At 60.8% G+C, this 18,459-nt stretch overlaps 1 protein-coding gene across 4 annotated transcripts in view; it reads right to left on the minus strand.

Moving 5' to 3' along the window:
* Positions 1 to 9,628, minus strand: part of TCF3 (transcription factor 3) — a 34,105-nt gene extending 24,477 nt beyond the window's left edge. For 3 of the 4 annotated variants that reach the window (XM_065873103.1, XM_065873105.1, XM_065873102.1), the window contains exons 1-2: positions 7,354 to 7,425; positions 4,340 to 4,412 (exon numbers count right to left, since the gene is read on the minus strand). In XM_065873103.1, coding sequence (XP_065729175.1) covers positions 4,340 to 4,412; positions 7,354 to 7,425 — 145 coding nt within the window. Of the gene's footprint in view, positions 1 to 4,339; positions 4,413 to 7,353; positions 7,486 to 9,387 lie in introns of those variants that run through there. The other variant, XM_065873106.1, reaches the window with a different exon arrangement.
* Between the last annotated feature and the right edge of the window lie 8,831 nt (positions 9,629 to 18,459).

Here is an 18,459-nt window from a genome sequence, read left to right on the forward strand (position 1 = left end):
ACTGCAAAGGCATGCTTTTCTGCCCTCCAGCATCTTTTCCCGTATATTCCTCAACTTGATGGAATGAGGTACAGGCACATTCATGACTGTCACATCTGCAATGCAGAATGGACTGTGTCATCTAATTCCCCAGGATTTTGCAGAAATGGCACCAAAGCTAGAACAACATAGAAGACTTGACAACGTTAAAGCTGAAACCTGTAAAGTACTGAGGCAAATTAAAAGTCTCCATCATCAACAACGGTTATAAATGAAAACTTAGGGAAAAGGCTGCAAATCACAAAAGACTAACATCCTTCCTCTATAAAAAGCTCTTACAAATCAGTAAGTGCAGCACAGTGCAGCAGTACAAGACACTACAGGGAAACAACACTGGGTGGCTAGCTGAGATGGTTAATAAACGCTGAATTTCAGCTTCATCGTAAGTAAAATGGGGATGACGATCGCCCTTATTTCACCAACCTGTGAGGAGTGAGGACTCAGAATAAACTATCCAGGCTCAGTGCCTGGCATACAGTGCTCAACAAACGTTGACTTAAGTTGTTGTTGTTAAGTGTTACTGTTGCTGTTGTTTTAAAAAGTTCCCCAGGTAGCAATAAAAAGGAACAAGCTATTGATCCAGCCAACAACTTGGAGGGATTTCCAAGGAACTGTGCTCAGTAGAAAAAGCCGATCTCAGAAGGTTCCATGCTGTACGGTTCCACGTATGTAACATTCTCGACACAACAAAGTTGGGAAGATGGAAAAGAATAAATCAGGGGTCGTCAGGGTGAGGGGTGGTGGGTGGTGGGTGACAGCAGGTGGGAGGTCATGAGGCGACAGAACGATTCTGAACAGACCATGGTGGTGGCTTCATGGCACTACACACGGGATAAAACCAAGCAGAACTACGAGCACACAAACTTGTGCACGCAGATCTTGTGAATAAACTACGATATCCAAATAAACTCTTGTAGATCGTACCAAGGTCAGCCTCCCGATTTGGTGTCATGTGAGGAACTTGCAGGACTGACAGCTGGGGAGGCTGAGGAGGGGCGTGTGGGGCCGCCCTGCACATTTCTTTGCAACTTCCTGTGAATACATCACTATTTCAAAATAAAAAGTTCACTAAATCCAAGGAAAAAAGGGGGTAGTGATCAGAAATTCATCAAAAAATAACTCATCTGGCCAATCTGCTTTTGGAAAGATAATTGCCCATGATTAACGTGTAAATGCCCATTGAAATGGCACATGTGGAGGAGGGTGGAAACAGCCGGCACTGGGACGCCAGAGGGACATTCTTACTGTGGACGCAAGTCCACGGCTGGCAGTTCTAACCGGGAACTTACTCTGAGGCCATAACCGCACAGCTGTGCTGAGCCAGGGTAGATGCCGCCTTGCCTACCTGTTAGGTTTGTACCCAAGGGCACATTACCTTTAGAGTCACACAGACCAGGAAAGCTGCGAGACAGGAAAACAGGGAAGACGTCGTCTCCTCCGGTGTCAGCAGGTGTTTCCCCATATCTCGTGGGGCCTCGGACTCTGTAGGTTGTGGCAGAGGACGTGCTGCCACTGAGAGATCTGTGCCTTGGGGTTTCCCAAAAAGGAGGGAGTGGAAAAATCATCCCCGTTCTGCAGTCTTCTGCTCTAGATGACGAGGAGAAATCCTCTGGCCTCGGCGCCTCCCTGACAGAGTCTTTCAACAGGGACGGCACAAGCAGCCCGCACACCCCACATGCTCAGCTCCTCTTCCCAAAACCTTCGGAGACCCCTCCTCAGAGACCCGACCCCGCTGGCCTGGGTTGCTCCTCTCCTAACATGAAGTGCCCTTTCGAAGTGAATCTAAAAGAAGCAAGTTGACTCAAAGGAATTCTAAGTAGAGAGACACTAGGCCAAGACGTGCAAGGAGGGTGAAAGGGAGAATGTGGCTGGCGTGACCTACTAGCATTCAGAAACTCCTGTCCCCTTAAAGCGACACTGCCCGTCTGCAGGGCGGTGACCCATCTTACAGATGAAAAAAGCTGAGGCTCAGAAAGGGGGTGACTTCCCCAAGCCCTATCCCGCTGTTGGACCACCAACCTTTCCACCCACCCCCACCTTCCCCTGGAGTCTCCAGCTCCACCAATGAGGGAGTAGGGAAATGAGCTCAGAGCTGGGAGAGCCCCCCAAAGGGACCAGTCTCAGTTCCTGTGGCTCCCGGGTCTGGCGCTGCGAACCCCTGCACCCCCTCAAGGCAGACAACGAGATGGGCCCCACGCCTCAGTTTATAAGGCACTTTCACGCCCAAGGACTCGCTGAACCCTCTGCCGATGGGGAGACTCCCATTTTACAGACTAGGAAACTGAGGCTTGCAGTCACACCACCTGTGTCAGGTGACACGGCCTGCCTTGTGCCTGAAGTGGCAGCAAGGAGGGAACCTCTAAGCTCAGGTCTTAGGGCTCCCGGTCCTGTGCCCCCTCCCCCACCCCAGACAGCACTAACTGCTCAAATGAATTGGGGAAAGGGGTCCCCAGCTGTGTGTCCAGAACTGGAGACCTCCTGGGCTGGACCAACCACACCACAACCCTCGTGGGGAAGAAGAAAACTCAGCCCGATGTGCAGCGGGACAAGGCTGGACCCTCCCCACCTGAAGCGGCCAGGGCAGGGCCCTTGAGCAGGCTGCGGCTGCAGAAACCACACAAAATCAACCTGCAAAATTCACAGGGGTCCCACTCAGGCTGGGCCAGGCATGGGGTGTCCTGGAGGGGCCCCTTCCTTGGGGGCTACTGGTCCCAAGTGGACACTGGGCAACAGGAGAGAGCAGGGGGAGGACCTGGGGGAAGATGAGGGAGGGACTGTGCCACCACCTCTGGGAAGCCTGCCGGGGCCTGACCCTCTGCCTGAGGCAGGGGAGCAGCAGCACCCCCTGCTCCCCAGGGCTGTTTTGGGAATGGGGAGGCAGGGTGGCCTGTGGGGATTTCCACACTTCAGGGAGGACTCTGGCCAGCCCTGAGGCCACTTCCTCAGGCGGACAGGAAGGCCAGCGTGGGGCAGTGGGGTCAGCAGCACGATGTCCCTCCTTTTGCAGGGGGGGTGGGGGGAGTACAAAGCACCCTTGAAACCCCCTCCTCCTCCAGCCAGAGCTCACCAGACACCCTGATAGAATCTGGAGAAGACAGACCCTTCCATGTTGGACCCCAGAGACGTGGGGGGACACGGCCCCCATCCCAAGACCCCAGAAAGATACTGAAGTCCGTGCAGAGCTCTGGCCTGCCCAAGGGGTCCCCCATATCCTCCCGACAGCCAGAGTGGGCTCCTCCCCATGCACGTGGCTCCTCTCAAAAGCCCAAGTTCACAAGGCCCTGCACGGCCTGCCCTCCCCTCCCTCCTCTCCTCACCCCTCCTCCCTCTCCCCCTCCCTCACTCTGCTCCATCCACACAGGCCTCCTCACTGTTCCTCCAACTCGCCAGGCATGGTGCTGCCCCAGGGCCTTTGCGCCCCCAGGCCTCTGCTCAAACATCCAAACATCTCTGTGGAGACAGCCCCTACTGTCCTCCCCACCACTCTGCAGCCTGACCCCTGCTCTATGCTCCTTGAGGCCATGCCACCTGTCCTCCCTGGGCCATGTCCTCTGTACTCAGTACCAGGCAGGGTGACCAGCTCATCCAGGTGTGCCTGGGATGACCCCAGTTGGAACGTTCAAAGTCCCAGATCCCAGGAACACCACCCCCCCCAGACCTCGAACAAACCAGGCCAGGTGATCACGCTAGTGCCAGGTCTCGTCAACGATCAGCACCTAATACATACTTGAATGAAAACAGCGAGGGGCAAAGCAGGATTTGGAGAAAGCTGGGGTTCCATATCACACCCCTCCTGGGCCTCAGGTTCCCTCCCTGGGGATGGACTGGACACCCAGAACCCCACTGGGGCCAAGGAGACCCTGGAGGCTCAAGTGCCCAGCTCACCCAGGCCCTCGTGAGTCACAGAGAGTCCCCCACACCCGGACCAGGGGCCAGGCTCTCGGGGCAGGGTGGACGGTGACACCGTGCTGACCACGGGGCTCCCTCCCTTAGCCCCAAGGCAAGTCACACAACCACAGCGGCAGCCGCTTCCTGGGGTTCCCTTAGGCTCACCATCCCCCCACCGCACGCCCACATGGGCGCCTGGACCTCCGCCCCGGGCCCCTCACCCCCACTCCACCTGGCGGGCCTGAGCGCTGCCCCCAAACACCTCTCCCCTTAGTGCCTAGTCCACAAGGCTGCGATCGGCAGGCAGCCCCACCCCGCGGTCGCCCCCCCTCACCCTCCACGGGCCCACCCTTCACACGCGGTGATCTCCTCAAGCAAACAAGAAGCCCCCAGGCAGCCAGCGGGGTCCTACCTGAGCTTCCGAACTGGGCCCCGGCCAGGGAGGTGGGCCGGCTCTTCCCATTGGCCACCGGCAGGGGGAACATCTGCGGGGAGAAAGAGGGGGTGAGTGGGGGGTGCACAGCCAGGGCCACAGCTCTGCCGGGGTCCTGTCCCCCAGGAGGCCCGAGGCGCCCCGAGGGCCCTGGCAGGAAGAGGCTCCCCGGTGCCCCTGCAGAGCAGGGAAAACTCCCCTGTTTACCCCTGTATTTGTTTTACCGGGGATGAAATAACATGAAGGCATTTGATACAATGTATCCGCTTAAAAGTGATACAAAGTTTTCTTCAAGTTTCGGCGTTATAAAAAATGAGATCATTTACACTCCCAGATGGATCGCTTGTCCCACCCGTGTCCCAGCCGCGGACCCCGACCTTCACCCTAGGAGCCCGGCATCCACCTCCCCACGAGCCCCGGACCCCGAGCGGTGGGAGTGCAGGGAGGACAGCCAGGCCCCACCACCGGGATGGTGAGCGGGGAGGCCCCCACGAGCCGGGCTCCGGGCTCAGAGCTGCACCCTTCCCGGCCAACAACAGGGCGGTTCTCCCGGGTGGGCGGGCACCGAGCGTGAGTGCATCGCCACAACCCCCCCCAACTCGCTCACCCAAACCCCGTGTTAAGTCCCTCAAGATTAAACAGCTTAGCAGCACTAACTGGGAAAACCCAACATCAACAAACCCTCGTGCTGCAGAAGAAACAAACCGTGACCCTGCCCTGCCCCAACGGTCTGAGTTTCAGAGGTTCTTTTGGGGACCAAGCAATTTTGAGTGGCCACAATCAGCATTAAGGCTCTGTGGGGAGCGGCTGACAAGCAGGACATGGGGGTGTGCGTTCTGTGGGCATGACTCGGGGCAGCAACACAAGCCCTGGGAGTGACCCAGGAAAGGGGGTCCTGCCCCCACACCCTGTTCTCCAGAAGGGGAAACTGAGGCCACAGGCTGAGCTGGCAGGGTGAGTGCAGACTCGGGGCAGGTGTGCACCCAGGCACACCCAGGACTCAGGTTCTCACGGGGTCTGTAGTCCCCTCCGGGGCAGGGCTGTGCTCACCGCACCCAGGGCCTTGGCCTCAAGGCGGGCCCCTTTCCTGCTGGGGACACTGAGGCTTGCGCTGGGGGAGGGGCAGGCCTGGGGATCAGGAGCCTGAGGGGGGCGGTGCTCAATTCTGTTTCTGTTTCGCCCTCCAGGGTGCCAAGGGCCGCTGACGTGGCACTTGCCGCGGGGTGGGGTGGGTGGAGGGAACTGGTCTGTGTCCTGCGGGCACTGAAGGTCTGTGATCAGCCCAGCCAGGCCCCCACACCCCCCTTGGAGCCTCAGTATTCCCTTCTGTGAAACGGACGCAGGGTTCGCACCGTGTGGGCTGTTATGAAACCCAAATGCACGTGGGCATCGTGGGCACGTAAGGGCCTCTGCACGCGCAAAGCTCAGTGGAGCACGGTCGGGCCACCAGGCAAGCCCACGGCACCCTCCCCCGGCCCCTCGCCCTTCAAGGCTGTCGTCAGACCCAGGGACCACCTGAGGCCCACACCCCCTTGGAGCCACCAGCCTAGCAGGCGAAGCTCAGGGCTGGGTTTACCCAGAGGACACACACTGGGCACCTTGCACGCTCAGCTTCGCCTTCCTCATCTGTGAAATGGGTCTGAGCTGGGGGGCAGGGGCGTTTGGACCCCCTGGACAGCAGGGGGTGGTGGGCAAGTGGTTGAGGCTGTGGGTGTGGGGGGGGGGGGCAAGATCAGAACCTGTGCCACCCCCTCCCCTGACCCCCAAGCCGGTCTGTTCTGGCCCAGTGGTCTGTGACTTGTCAGTTTAACAAAAAAACAACTGAGCAGCACCCCTGATTCCTCAGCTGGGACGCAAAAATAAAACGGGGCTTAAAAATACCGGCATGGCCCTTCCGGAGCCGCGGCCGCTCCGTCCCGTGGGCTGTGTTTTTCCGCAGGGCGGATGATGTCGTTTCAGTTTGGGGACTTTTGTTTCGACAGACCTCAGTGGCCTGAGCCTCATACCGGCAGAGAATTAAATTCAGACCGAAAGCATCCTCCCTGAACCCATTTCAAACCAAAATAGTGCTCACTGGGGGAGGGGTGGGGGCAGGATTTAAGGAGTCCACACACAACTCCTGGGTTTGTGAGGAAACGCAGACCACCCCCCCTCCCCCCGACACAGGTGGCCCACTGCACAGACAGGCAAACCAAGGCCCCCAGCCCTCCAAGGGACGGTCCAGCTCCCAGCCTCCCTGGGCCCGTCTGAGCTGTGTGACCTCTGGAAGGCAGTACCCTCTCTGAACCTCCATCGGCCTGGCTGGGGAATGGGCTGTGTCAAATGGAGCACACCGCCTGGGAAGTGTGAGGACATCCCCCTGCCCCCCCCACCCCGTAGACCCACGGCACTGGCTCTCGTGTCAATAAACTGAGGAATCACACGTCCACTGCCTGTGACCTCTCCTCATTTACAGAAGGTCTCCACAGAGGACACCTAGACTATGGGCACCCACCATCTTGGGCACCCACCATCTTTGGCACCCACGAGAGCATGAATAACCCCGATCACACAGTTTTACAGGTCCCAAGGCAAGGTCACTGCATGCCCAGAGCCAAGCTGGGGCCTCACAGCCGAGCCTCCCCAGAGAAAAGGTGAAGGCCATAGGCAGTCCCTCCCTCGCTCTGGACCTCAGTTTCCCCAACTGCAAAGTGGTGGGTTGGACCCACTCTGTGCCTGGGCAAACAGCTGGGTGACGACGGGTGCCTCTGGAAGCTGACAAGGGCCCCAAACCTGCACCCCGCCGCGGGGGTGTCAACCCATCCATCCAAGGGCGCCCCAATTCCCCTAGCCCCACCTGGGGCTCTTTAACCCATAAGAGCTTGAGGTCCAGATGCTGGCAGTGTTTTTGGCACAAGCTTCTTTCCCAATGTCCGGGGGGCGCAGGAGTGTGGACAGCTGGGCATGCGGGGGGCAGGGGGGAGACGACGGGGAGTATGGAGAGGGCCGCTCACCATGCTGAAGTCTAGGAGATCACTGAGCTCCTTGTCTGTGCCCACGGGCGCCATCCTCTGTGGCTGGTTCATTCTCCAGCAGCAACGGGGAGCCAGGGGCCGGGGGTGGGCTCCTCAGGCCTAGAGACAGCCCTGCAGGGTGCCCGCAACGGATGCAAGGAGAGGTGAGGGGTGGAGAAAAGAAGAGCTATGAGTGACAGTGGCCGAGGTGAGCAGATGGGAGAGAGCTCTTTAAGAGCCCCTCTAACTGCTCTGGATCTGGGTCTTCCAAGGCTGCGTCCCTCCCAGACTCTGAGACGTGGGGGTGGGGCAGCCAGAATTCAGGGACTGGGGCCCCTAGAGACCCCTCCCCAGAGCCCTCAGGGAGTTTGAACAATGGGGGGGGAGCGCAGAGTACATTCCCTGAACTCCCTCTGCGACCACCAAGGAATCAAGTTGCAAATTTTAAACTGGATGCGGGGTGGAGTGGTCCCTTCCCAGCTTGGCCAGAACCCGCCCCTCTCCCCGCCACCTCTCCCATTTCCACCCACCCTCAGGCTTTCCACTGGCCCCACCCCAGGAAGGGGGAGGGGCGACCCGGCCCCGCCCCAAGGGAAATTTGGTGACACCCCCCCCAGCAGCTGTCAGAGCACGTTGAAGGCCCGGTCACCCCCAAATTCAAAGCAAAAGAAATCCACAAGACGGCGAAACCCCCTTCCTGCTCCACAACTAAATAGGGGGGACGCCCCGCGCAGAGACCTACCCGCAAAGCTTCCCACTACACTTAACCTCCTCCCCCCATAAAAAACAAGCAAATTCTGGAAAATAAAAACCAAAACACCCTAGATTGTTTTATTGTCACGATGTATCCGGGAATTATTCTTAAGCAACTCTGAAAACATCCCTTGCCTGGGGGGGGGGGTGTCCCAAGACCAGGGTTTCCCCCCACCCCGCATGGTCCCTAGGGGCTCCATTCTAGCATGGGGAGGATCCACCTGCCGGGCCCCATCCCACACCCAGAAGAGAGAGGAAGACAGGGTCTCCGTCCCACAGTCAGACAGTGAAGTCCCTCCAGCTTCTCTTCCCCGAGCCCCAGGTGAGGGCGGGGGTCGCGAGCGAAAGGGGGTTCCGAGATCGAGGGAGACCCGACCTCAGAAGCGGAGAAACCCCCGCTTTGTTTGCCAACTGGAGACGGGTGTGAAACGGATGCCCCAGCGCACCCCCTCCCCCGCGAAGCTTTTTCTTTTTTGGAAAGCGTGTGAAACTGACTTTTTTTGAAGAGTACGAAACCGCACTTTTTTGTGGGGTGGCTGAAACCGACTTTAAGGCAGATCTGGGGGGGCTAAACAGGCTTCTCTAGGAGAGCTGAAACACTTCTGGGGTGTCACGAGAACTTTTGGGGGCTCGAAGGGGACTCGAAGAACGTGTGAAGCCACCCTGGGAGCAGAGAAGCAGAAACGTCTTCCTCTGGGGGGGGAGGGGTGGGAGGAGGCCCGGGAAACCAATCCCCACCCCACCCCCCGCAGCCGGTGCGGGCGGCGTAGCCCGGGAACCCTTTGAAGCTCGGGGCGCAGCCGCTGCCACCGCGCTGCTCGCCCCGAAGCTGCCGCCCGTGCCCGCGGAGCGCGGAACAGATGGGGCCCCCGGCCCGAGCCCGCAGGCGCGCGGCGCACCTTCCCCGCAGACAAAAGGACGCTCCCTCTCCCTCACTCGCTCCCCTCCAAACTCCGCCGCCGGGCGGGCCCCCGGGGGAAGGGGCGCTCGCGGCCTCCGCGCCGCTGCCCCGCCGCGAAGTTGGGCGGCGCCCCCCGCGTCCCCGCCCGGCTCCGCAAACTTTCCCGAAGTGCCGGCCGGCGGGGGCGCGCGGGCCCGAGCGCGCACTCCACGTCGCCGGCCCCCTCCAGCGCGCAAAGTTGGAGAACAATGACTCCGGCCGCGCCGCCCCCAGCCCCCCGCCCGCCCCCGCCCCGCGTCCCCGGGTCCCCGCGTCCCGGCGCCGTGCGGGGAGGCCCGGCCCGCCGGACACGAAGCGGCGGACGGTCCCGGCGTGCTCACCTGCTCGGCGTGGCCCGGCCCGCAGCGCACGGGGGGCGGCGGCATGAACGGCCCCCCCGGACAAAGGGGCGTCGCGGCCCCGAAGGGCGCGCGTGGGCGGCGGCGCGTGGCCCGGCTCCCCGCGTGTCCGCCCCGCGGGCCCTACGTGGCCGGGGCGCTGGCGGAGGCGGCGTGCGAGGACCCCGCGGTGCCCGCCGGCCGCGTCGTTGGGCTCGGTCCGGCCCGCTACGCCCGCGGCCGCCGCCGCTGCCTCATCTTCCTGCGGCGGGAGACATGTTCCGCCCCCAACCCCGCGCCGCGCCCCGCCTCCCGCCCCTGCCAGGCCCCGCCCCGCGCGCGCCCCGCCCCGCCGCCGTCCGCGGATCCCTCCGCCGTTGCCCGCTCGCCCGGCCGCTGCCGTCCGCCCCACGCTTCCGCTGAACGCGGCTGAGGTCCCGCGGAGTCAGGAGAATGGAGTGGGCGCGCCGGCGCTCTGTCGGCCAACGGCGGGGGTCGAGGGCAGGGACTATCTTCCAGCGCGGAGGCGCACGTGGTCTCAATGCACTGCCTGACGCAAGCGAGTAGGGCAGTGAGATGGAAAGATAAGGCAGAGCGACCGGGGCCAATCGGAGAGTGCGAAAGCCTGATTGGCGGGGCCCTCGGCCTTTCGTAACTAGGCCCCGCCTCCGCCCCGCCTCCTTCGCTTGTCCCAATGAAGGAAGAGGCAGGACTCTCTGAGCTAGAGGCCGCGAGAAGCGGTAGGGGGTGGGGCTTGCAGTTTTATTTTCAGGTTTGCGTGGCCGCCCGCACGGCCGTTTTGGCTCGGTCGTATCTGAGTTCCTAATGCTGGACCCCGGTGCTGGGTGTGGCGAGCGTTTCAGACCCACCCCCCGCCCCCCGCCCCGGGAACGAATCAGACTAATCTTACCTGCCAGGCCACCGATGCCAGCTCTGTTTTAGGGTCAGAGAGCCCCGCGTGTAACCCGCTCTGTGCTTCTGACTTGCTGGTTGCCTTTGCCTGCCTGAGACTCAGTTTACTCATCCGTAAAATGGGATTTGGACCTGAGTTTGGGCTGTACTATGGCCGGACCAGGGCTTCTGACTCTCAGTGGTCTGAGAGTCCACTTAGATCCCAAGGCCCCCCACACACAGCCAGGGGCTCTTCAGCTTTTGGGAACCATAGACCCTACAGAATAAAAATAATAATTAGTATAAATTAAAAGAACACAATCTTTCGTGGCCCCCTGTGTCCGCAGAGAGAAAGCTACACTCCCTTCCAGGCTGGGAAGAGGCCACGGGTACCCCTGGCCCACTGGGCTCCAGCCTCAGCGGCCTCCTCCTCCTCCTCACTATTCCAGAACCTGCCACGCTCATTCTCATCTCTGGGCCATTGCCCTGGCTGTGCCCTCTGCCTGGAAGGCTCTTCCACCCCATCTGCAGCTCTGAGTTCCCACAGTTCAGGGCAGCCCTCGGTCCAGGGAGCAGGGCTGAAAGAAGGGAAGAAAAGTGGGGGTCCTGGGGGGAGGGGGGTGGAGAAGACCCCAGGGGCAGGTGGGGAGCTCATGGGGCTCCTAATAAAGCCTCTTCCTGCTACAACCAAACTGGGCTGACCTTCACCCTGACCCCGTCTGGGCCAGAGCGCCTCCATGTGCCACAGGTCTGGGGAGAGGCCTGAGGGTCTTGGGGTCGGGGTTCAAATCCCTCATCCCTCCCAGCATCACTGTGACCTCGGCCAAGTTCTTGCCACTCTCTTGGCCTCAGTTTCCCCATCAGGAGAATGGAAGGGTGTACTGATGGGCACAGAGTAGGTGCTGAGGACACGTGTGTTTATCCTGCGGCCTCTCCCCACTGTAAGACCTAGGTGTCCGAAGTGAGGGTCCCCTCAGCCCACAGTCTTTCCCTGGACCAACCATGACCGCACAAGTCCATGGTCTGCTCTGGCTTCCTCCTAGCCTGAGGGGTTTCTCAAGGACCAGGCTGGGGCTGAGGCCCCTCCGGGACCCCAGCCTCACTCAGATCGGGCCAGCACCCTCTCCCCTGACAATGCTAAGGTTCTAACCTGCATGGGGCCAGTGTTCCTGGAGTTGACACACCCACTGAAGTAGGGGAATGATCCATTCATGGGCCATGCAAATACTGAGCACAGATAGTGTGCCAAGCTTGGTGCTGGACATTGGCGCACATTGGTGACTGTGACCTGTCCAGTCCCTATCCTTCAAGGCAAGATGAGCCATCAAAGGCTTCCCCCCCAGGGCATCCCCCCCAGGGCTTCCCCCCCAGGGCTTCCCTGGTGGTGCAGTGGTTAAGAATCCGCCTGCCAATGCAGGGGACACAGGTTCGATCCCTGGGCCAGGAAGATCCCACATACCGCGGAGCAACTAAGCCTGTGCACCACAACTACCAAGCCTGCACTCTAGACCCCGAGAGCCGCAAGTACTGAGCCCGTATGCCACAACTACTGAAGCCCACGCACCTAGAGCCCGTGCACCGTAACAAAGAGTAGCCCCCACTCACCGCAATTAGAGAAAGCCCGTGCGCAGCAACAAATTCCTAGCACAGCCAAAAATAAATAAATTAATTAATTTTTTAAAAAGGCTCCTCCCTTTAGTCCCAAATGTGCTCTTTCCATCCATATGTTTGGCTGTCAGGTCCTCACACCTGAGTGATTAAACCCATTATACAGATGAGGAAAATGAGGTTTAGAAATCTCCTCCCTGGGGTCCAGTCCACCCTGGGGCTCACACCTGCCAGAAGGCCCTCCCGGCACCCACAGGCCGCCGTTGTCTTCCCTGGGGAGACCCAGCTTGGGGCTGAGTCACCGGGAGGAGCAGCCCGTGGGGGCCCCACTCCGCCACAAGCTCTGCCCAGCCCCGAGGCCCGGGTGTGCCCTACAGGGCCCTGGCATGGGGACAGGCAGCCAGCAGCTGGTGCCAGGGGCCCCTCGAGGCCAGCCACAGCCCACCCCACCCCCCTGACTGCGGCCTTTGTTCTCCTTTGGGTGCCAGCCGGGCAGGCAGGCTGGAGCCAGGGACCTGCCTCCCCACCTGGGGCTGCCTTCCCTCCCCCCAAGCCAAACCTATGGTGTGTTGCCGGGGTTGGGGACCCAGAGGAGGAGGAGGTCCCCATTCCTGGTTGAGCAAAATCATGCCAAGGACAGATTCCCACCAGTGAGTGGGGCAGCTGGGGACAGAACATGGGGATGGTGGTGGAAACTTCCAGAAGACAGTAGTTGTGCAGGCCACGGTTGAGCACGGAGAGAAAACAGTTGGACTTAGGACTTGGGGGCCACCCTGCTGACATCGTGCTTATTTGTCTCCAGAGTGGGCACCTTCTCCTGGGCTGTGAACAAGCCCACCCCCAACACTCTCCCACCCCCACCCTGCCCCTCCCTGCTTTTCTGAAGCCCGGGAGGAAGGGAGGGGCCCTTATCAGTCAAGCCAGACCCCACACACAAACCTAGGTTCATGGTCCCGAGGGAAGCAGGGGGCGGCACTGCCTCTGGAGCTGGGGGCTTGGTAAGCCACCCCCGTGGAGGGGCCTGGCCCCGATTTGTCCACGGTCACCATGACCCCCACCCCAGACATCATCGGAGCTCATTCATGCATTCATTCATTCATTCTCCCTGGCTTCTGGGAGAGAGGTCTCTGCAGGGCCTGTTGCTCGGGTCTGGGGCCAGGGGCTCTCGCTGGATACAGGGTGGGGGGCTTCTTACCCTCTGCAGAGGAGGGAGGAGGTGCTGGCCGTGGCGGGCATAAAGTGGACGATGAAGCAGCACTGCTGGCCACTCTCCAAGCCTGCCTTCCCTGGCGCTCACAGCCGTGAGCATAAGGAGGGGACCCCGTCCCTCCACCTGAGCTTGTCCTAGGGAGCCAGAGGGCCAGGAGGGCTGGGCGGGGTGGGTGCCTGGAGCCTCAGCCTCGTCCTCCCCATTGCCGGGGCATGAGGAGGGGCTCTAAACTTGCCCTTCTCTGCGGTGGGTTCCCTGGGGCAGCGACACTTGGATGTGACCAGAAAGATGAATGATACCAGCGGGTGAAGAATAGGAAGCACTGGGAGTGGGGGGGCTGCACAGGTTACTTCAGGAAGCCATGAGGCTGGAGCCCAGACCATTGGAGGGAAGATGAGCGAAGGTCAGGGGCGCTGCGTCTCCATGGTGGGGTCACTGTGGAGCCTCGTGGGGATCTGAGCAGGAGAGAGAAGTGGTCAAGTGGTGCCATTTGGAGGCTGCAAGTTCAAAGGGGAGGAGGAGGGATGATCTTTAGGGGAGAGAGGGGCTGGCCGTGGTGTGGTGAACTGGGTGGGCTGGGGGTACGTTTGAGGGGTAACAGAAGGCTTGCCTGGGGTGGAGGTGAGGAGGCAGCCACCTATGGGCGCTGGGTGTGAGGCCTGGGACCTCATTGCCTTAGTAGTGGTGCCCTCCTCTGAGCAGGGCCGTCTCAGGGCCAGTGACAGGGATGAATGGGGCACAGGAAGCCCACGTCCCAGTCCCAGCCCTGCCAAGGCCCCAGGGGACAGAGCCCCAGGGGACAGAGCCAGGGCTTGGCCACGAGGGGATGCACGAATGAATGAATGAGCGCCGCCCCAAGCTGAGCCCCAATTCTGCTCTGAGCCCCTACCCTGGATCAAACCCTGAGACCAAGCTGAGCCCCTGGCCCTGGCCCAAGCCCGACTGCGCTGAGCCTTTCCCACCCGGGCCCCCCACCTGCCCCCTCCCCCTGCCCTGTGCCCATCCGCCCCGGGGGGCTGGTGCCACCTGTCGAGGGCTGCCCTTCCTCCTCCTGGCCCAGTGCCCATAGCTCCTGACTCAGGGGCCCCGGGGGCCTGTCCCACCACATTCCGGGGCGGCCTGTGTCAACATTGGGCGCCTCCCCCTGGACTGGCCCCCAGGCATTGTTCGGCCCAGTTCTGGGGCGGGGGTGGGGGTGGGCGAGGGGGGCAGGGCAGGGGACCGGGGGGCCCGGCCTGATTTCTGCTGCCCACGGCCCCACCCACAGGGTGGCCCCACTGACTTCTGCCTGCGGCGGCATGGGGGTGCTCCCGGCTACCCAGGGCACACTGGGGAGACACCCTCCTCCCCAGTGCCCTGCAGCTCCCCTGAGCTTCATGCGGTGGGAACCACCCATTGCTCAGATGGGCAAACTGAGGCTCTGGCCCCTGCCTAAGGCAGGCCAGCCTCCCATACCTGGTTCACCTGTCCACCCAAGCTCCTTCACCTGTTCCCTGGTGCCTTCCAGGAACAGGGGGACATCCTGGCTGCCAGCACCTTGCCACACTAAGGGGTGTGGGTTTTACTCAAGGGTGCTGGGGAAAGCCAGGAGGGCGACGTGGTTTCCTTGGGGACACAGGAGCTGAGACTGAAAGGCTGAGGGAGGGTGATCAGGAAGAGGGCACAGCTGGGGCCAGGGCCGGGTGTGGCCTGGGGGATCAAAGCTGTTCCCTGGTGTGCACTGAGGGCCCTGGAGAGCCCTGGCACTGACCTTGGTCCCGGCCACCCTGTCTGGAGCTGGGACCCCTTGCCTGCCCCTCCCCAGCCCCCCGTGAGTTTCCAGGCCTTTGTCCTGGCTGTGCCCTCCTCCCGGGTCACCCTTCCTCTCACTGTGCCTGGCTCTCTCCTCCTCATCCTTCGGCCCTCAGCTTGGGTGCCACCTCCTCCAGAAAGCCTCCCCAGCCCGCAAGGCAGGCCAGGCCCCCTGCCTGTCTTATAACTCCTGTCACCATTCATCCGTCTTTTTGCCGTTTCTGTCACCCCGTCACTCGCGCCAGATTAAGGGCCCCCGGGTGGGGGCCCAAGCTTCCTTGCTCACTGTCACGCCACGAGGCATGGGGCATCCCAGGTGCTGTGGAGGCCTGGAGGGTGGCAGTGAGGCAGCCGAGGTCCAGCAGGGCTCCTGGTTCCTAGGGACAGGTTTGGGGCCAGACAGGTGGGTGGCCAGGGGAGGACCCGGAGCGTGAGGACTCCTCCCAGCCCCTCAGCCCTGCTCGCCAACAGATTTGAGTTCAAGTCCCACCCCCACCCCACCCCGAGTCTTGGCTGTATGACCCTGGGCAGGGCTGGACCGGGTCATCTCCGGGCCCCAGGAACTGCTCAGTGGCACTTTCCCTGCAGGTATCATCTCACTGAATCTCACCTCAGCCCTGTGAGGCAGTGACCATACGGCGCCCGTGCTGTACATGGTAAAACTGAGGCCCAGAGGAATGCAGCCACATGACCAAAGCCACCTGACCAGGCAGTGAACTCAGCAGGGCTCCATGCTCAGGACCATCTGAGGGCAGGGTCCCTGGGTAGGTGCTTACAAGGGGCAAGTCAATGGGGTCGCCCATCAGCATGATGCAGTTTTTCTGCCCAGCATCTCCTGCAATCTTTCCACCTGGCCCCTACTTGTCCTGTGCAGCCAGCAGGGAGCATGTGTGGGGTGGGATCTGTTGACTCAGCTGAGCTCCCTGTGCTCCCAGGATTGGAGGAAACTCTGAAAAGGCTGGCCTCCCATCTCCCCCCACCTCCTTACCTTTGGGGGTGGAAAAGGCACAAAAGCCAGAGATATAAAGGGACAAACATCTTCAAATGTGACTCCATAAATATGCTTCTGAGTTGTAACAAACCGACAGATGAGGTTAGATGAGGTGGGACATCTGGGGAGAAAATATGTTCCACACCGTAAGAGAATAAGGATTTGGGTCCTTCGTATACAAAGAGTTCCTACAAATCAATAAGAAAACAACCAAACAGAAAACTGTGCAAAGAAAAGAACAATTCACTCACACATGAAGACACATAAATGGCCCCTGGAGAGACAGAGAAAAAGAAGCTTAGTCACTCATGACTGAAAAAAGTGTAAACAAATACGCAAATAAGAAACCACTTTGGGCTTCCCTGGTGGCGCAGTGGTTGAGAGTCCGCCTGCCGATGCAGGGGACACGGGTTCGTGCCCCGGTCCAGGAAGATCCCGCATGCCGTGGAGTGGCTGGGCCTATGAGCCATGGCCGCTGAGCCTCCGCGTCTGGAGCCTGTGCTCCGCAACGGGAGAGGCCACAACAGTGAGAGGCCCGCCCACATACCGCAAAAAAAAACAGAAGTTCTGAATCCCTTTGAATTCCCTCCCCTTCCAATTCCAGCCCTAACACTCAGAAATCTAATAAAAATGAGGGTGTTCATTAGAACAAGGTTTGTGGCAGCTAATACTCAGAAACAACCCAACAACCCATGCCGGCAGCCGGGGATGCGTGAGAAAATTCCAACGTGACTGAACAAGGAAAACCATCCTGCCTGACAGCAGAGGGAGTTTGCACACCTGTCCCGAGCCAGAAGGACATCTGAGGTGGACTGTTCAGACAAAATACAAGTTCGAGACCCATGGTGCCATTTTGAGAGTAAAGTTTTTTGCGACGCAAAAAAGTGTGTATTGAAGAAATACAGGCGGAGGAAATGCCCCAAGGGTTCCGCGGTTCCTCTGGGTGCGGGGTGGAGGGGGAACTTTCAGTTCTTACTTTATATTTATATTCAAGAGGTGGGATGAGCTGAGAGGTTGGATTGTATTTCTGTGCGAGTGTGTGTGTTCTGGTATTTTTTAACTTAAAAGAAAGTTTCATTTTCAACTCATGGCTGAAGTTGGGTCTCTGAAGAGCCATGGGATGGGGTGGGGTGGGTTTCCACTTGGGGGATCCCTGACCCCCTCGGGGACCAGGCTCACTGGGCATTCCCTGGAAGGAGCAGGCTTCCAGCTGCCCCGGGGTCCTTTGGGGGGAAAGCCGGGGAGGTGCCCCAGGGAGGCCCCCCCGACAAAGGGCGACCCTGAGACTAAGCCAAGTACAGGGAGCACTGAGGAGAGAGTCCAGCGTGGGGTACTTCCCTACTCGGGGCCCAAGTTCTCACCAGGTAAAGTGGACTGGTGAGCACGCCACCCACCAGGGGCGAGGCTGGGCTGCCCGGTCTCCGGGCAGGTGCTAGGGGAGCGCGGAGGGGGGGCCCCCTTCCCCGAGGGCAGGGACAGCCCCAAGCACTGCCCAGAGGAACTGGGTAATGCGGGGTGATGGAGCATCCCCTCTGAAGGTCCCTGTCTCAGTTTCCCCCTTTGCATGGAGCCTGGAGAGTGGAGGTCCTACCTCAGACCCTCGGAACCACCCAGCTCTTGGTTTCTCTGGCTTGACCTCCCCATCACCCTGCTGTCTGGGTGGGGCCTGGCCCCTCACTGCTCCTTGGCTTCCTCCCACTCCCAGCTGGCCCCAGGCGGTCCGTGACTTCTCTGTGCCTCACTTATAAGGTCTGCAGAATGGGCACAGAGAAGAACGAGAAATTCACCCACCAGACCAACCAGCTCCTAATTCCTTCCCCGCCTGGGGCCTGGCTGTGTCAGGCTGGACGATGACACCTCCCAGCCAGGGCTGGGGTCCCGGCAGGCCTCAGTGGGGAGCGATCTGGAGAAGGAGCAAACTGGGGGCAGAAGCACCGACTGTGTGTGCTCTGACCTGGCTTCCCTCCAGCCCCTGCAGCGACACTGGCTTCCTCTTCCCTGCTCCTTGGACACCACGCCTCATTCTGACCTCAGGGCCCTTGCACGGCTGGTCCCTTGGCCGGGAGCACCTCTCTCCCTCACTCTCCAGCCTATTATGCTGGCTTCTCTCACCCCGCCCCTCGCCCCACCAATGCCCAGGACTGTCTGATTTGCTTGCTCAGTGCCCCCACCCCAGTTCCTGCAGGGCAGCCCCCAGGCCTGGGCCTGGCACGCGGTGGGCACCCACTGGGTGGAGAGGCTGGGGAGGATGGTGGTCCCCATTTCACAGGTGACAAAACCAAGGCTCAGAGGGAGAGGCCTGAGGTCAGGCAGAGAGAGGCACTTAGGAGCCCCCGCCCAGGCAAAGGCATTTCCTCCCGCTCAGGGGGCTGCGGGGTCCTGGGGCAGCTGGTGGGGCGCCTAACGGGCCTGCTTGTGTGGCAGCGGCAGCTGGGGCTCTTGGGGCCCAACCCCCACCCGGAGTGCAGGAGGGAGGGCGGGAGGGGGAGGGGGAGGGGAAGGCAGCAGCTGGTGGCTGGCCCTGCGCCAGCTTGGGGCTCTGCGGGGAGGGGCTGCACGGGGACTGTCTCTCTGTGTCTCTCTC

Source organism: Phocoena phocoena, chromosome 3 (assembly GCF_963924675.1).
Source record: "Phocoena phocoena chromosome 3, mPhoPho1.1, whole genome shotgun sequence".
Lineage (NCBI taxonomy): Eukaryota > Metazoa > Chordata > Mammalia > Artiodactyla > Phocoenidae > Phocoena > Phocoena phocoena.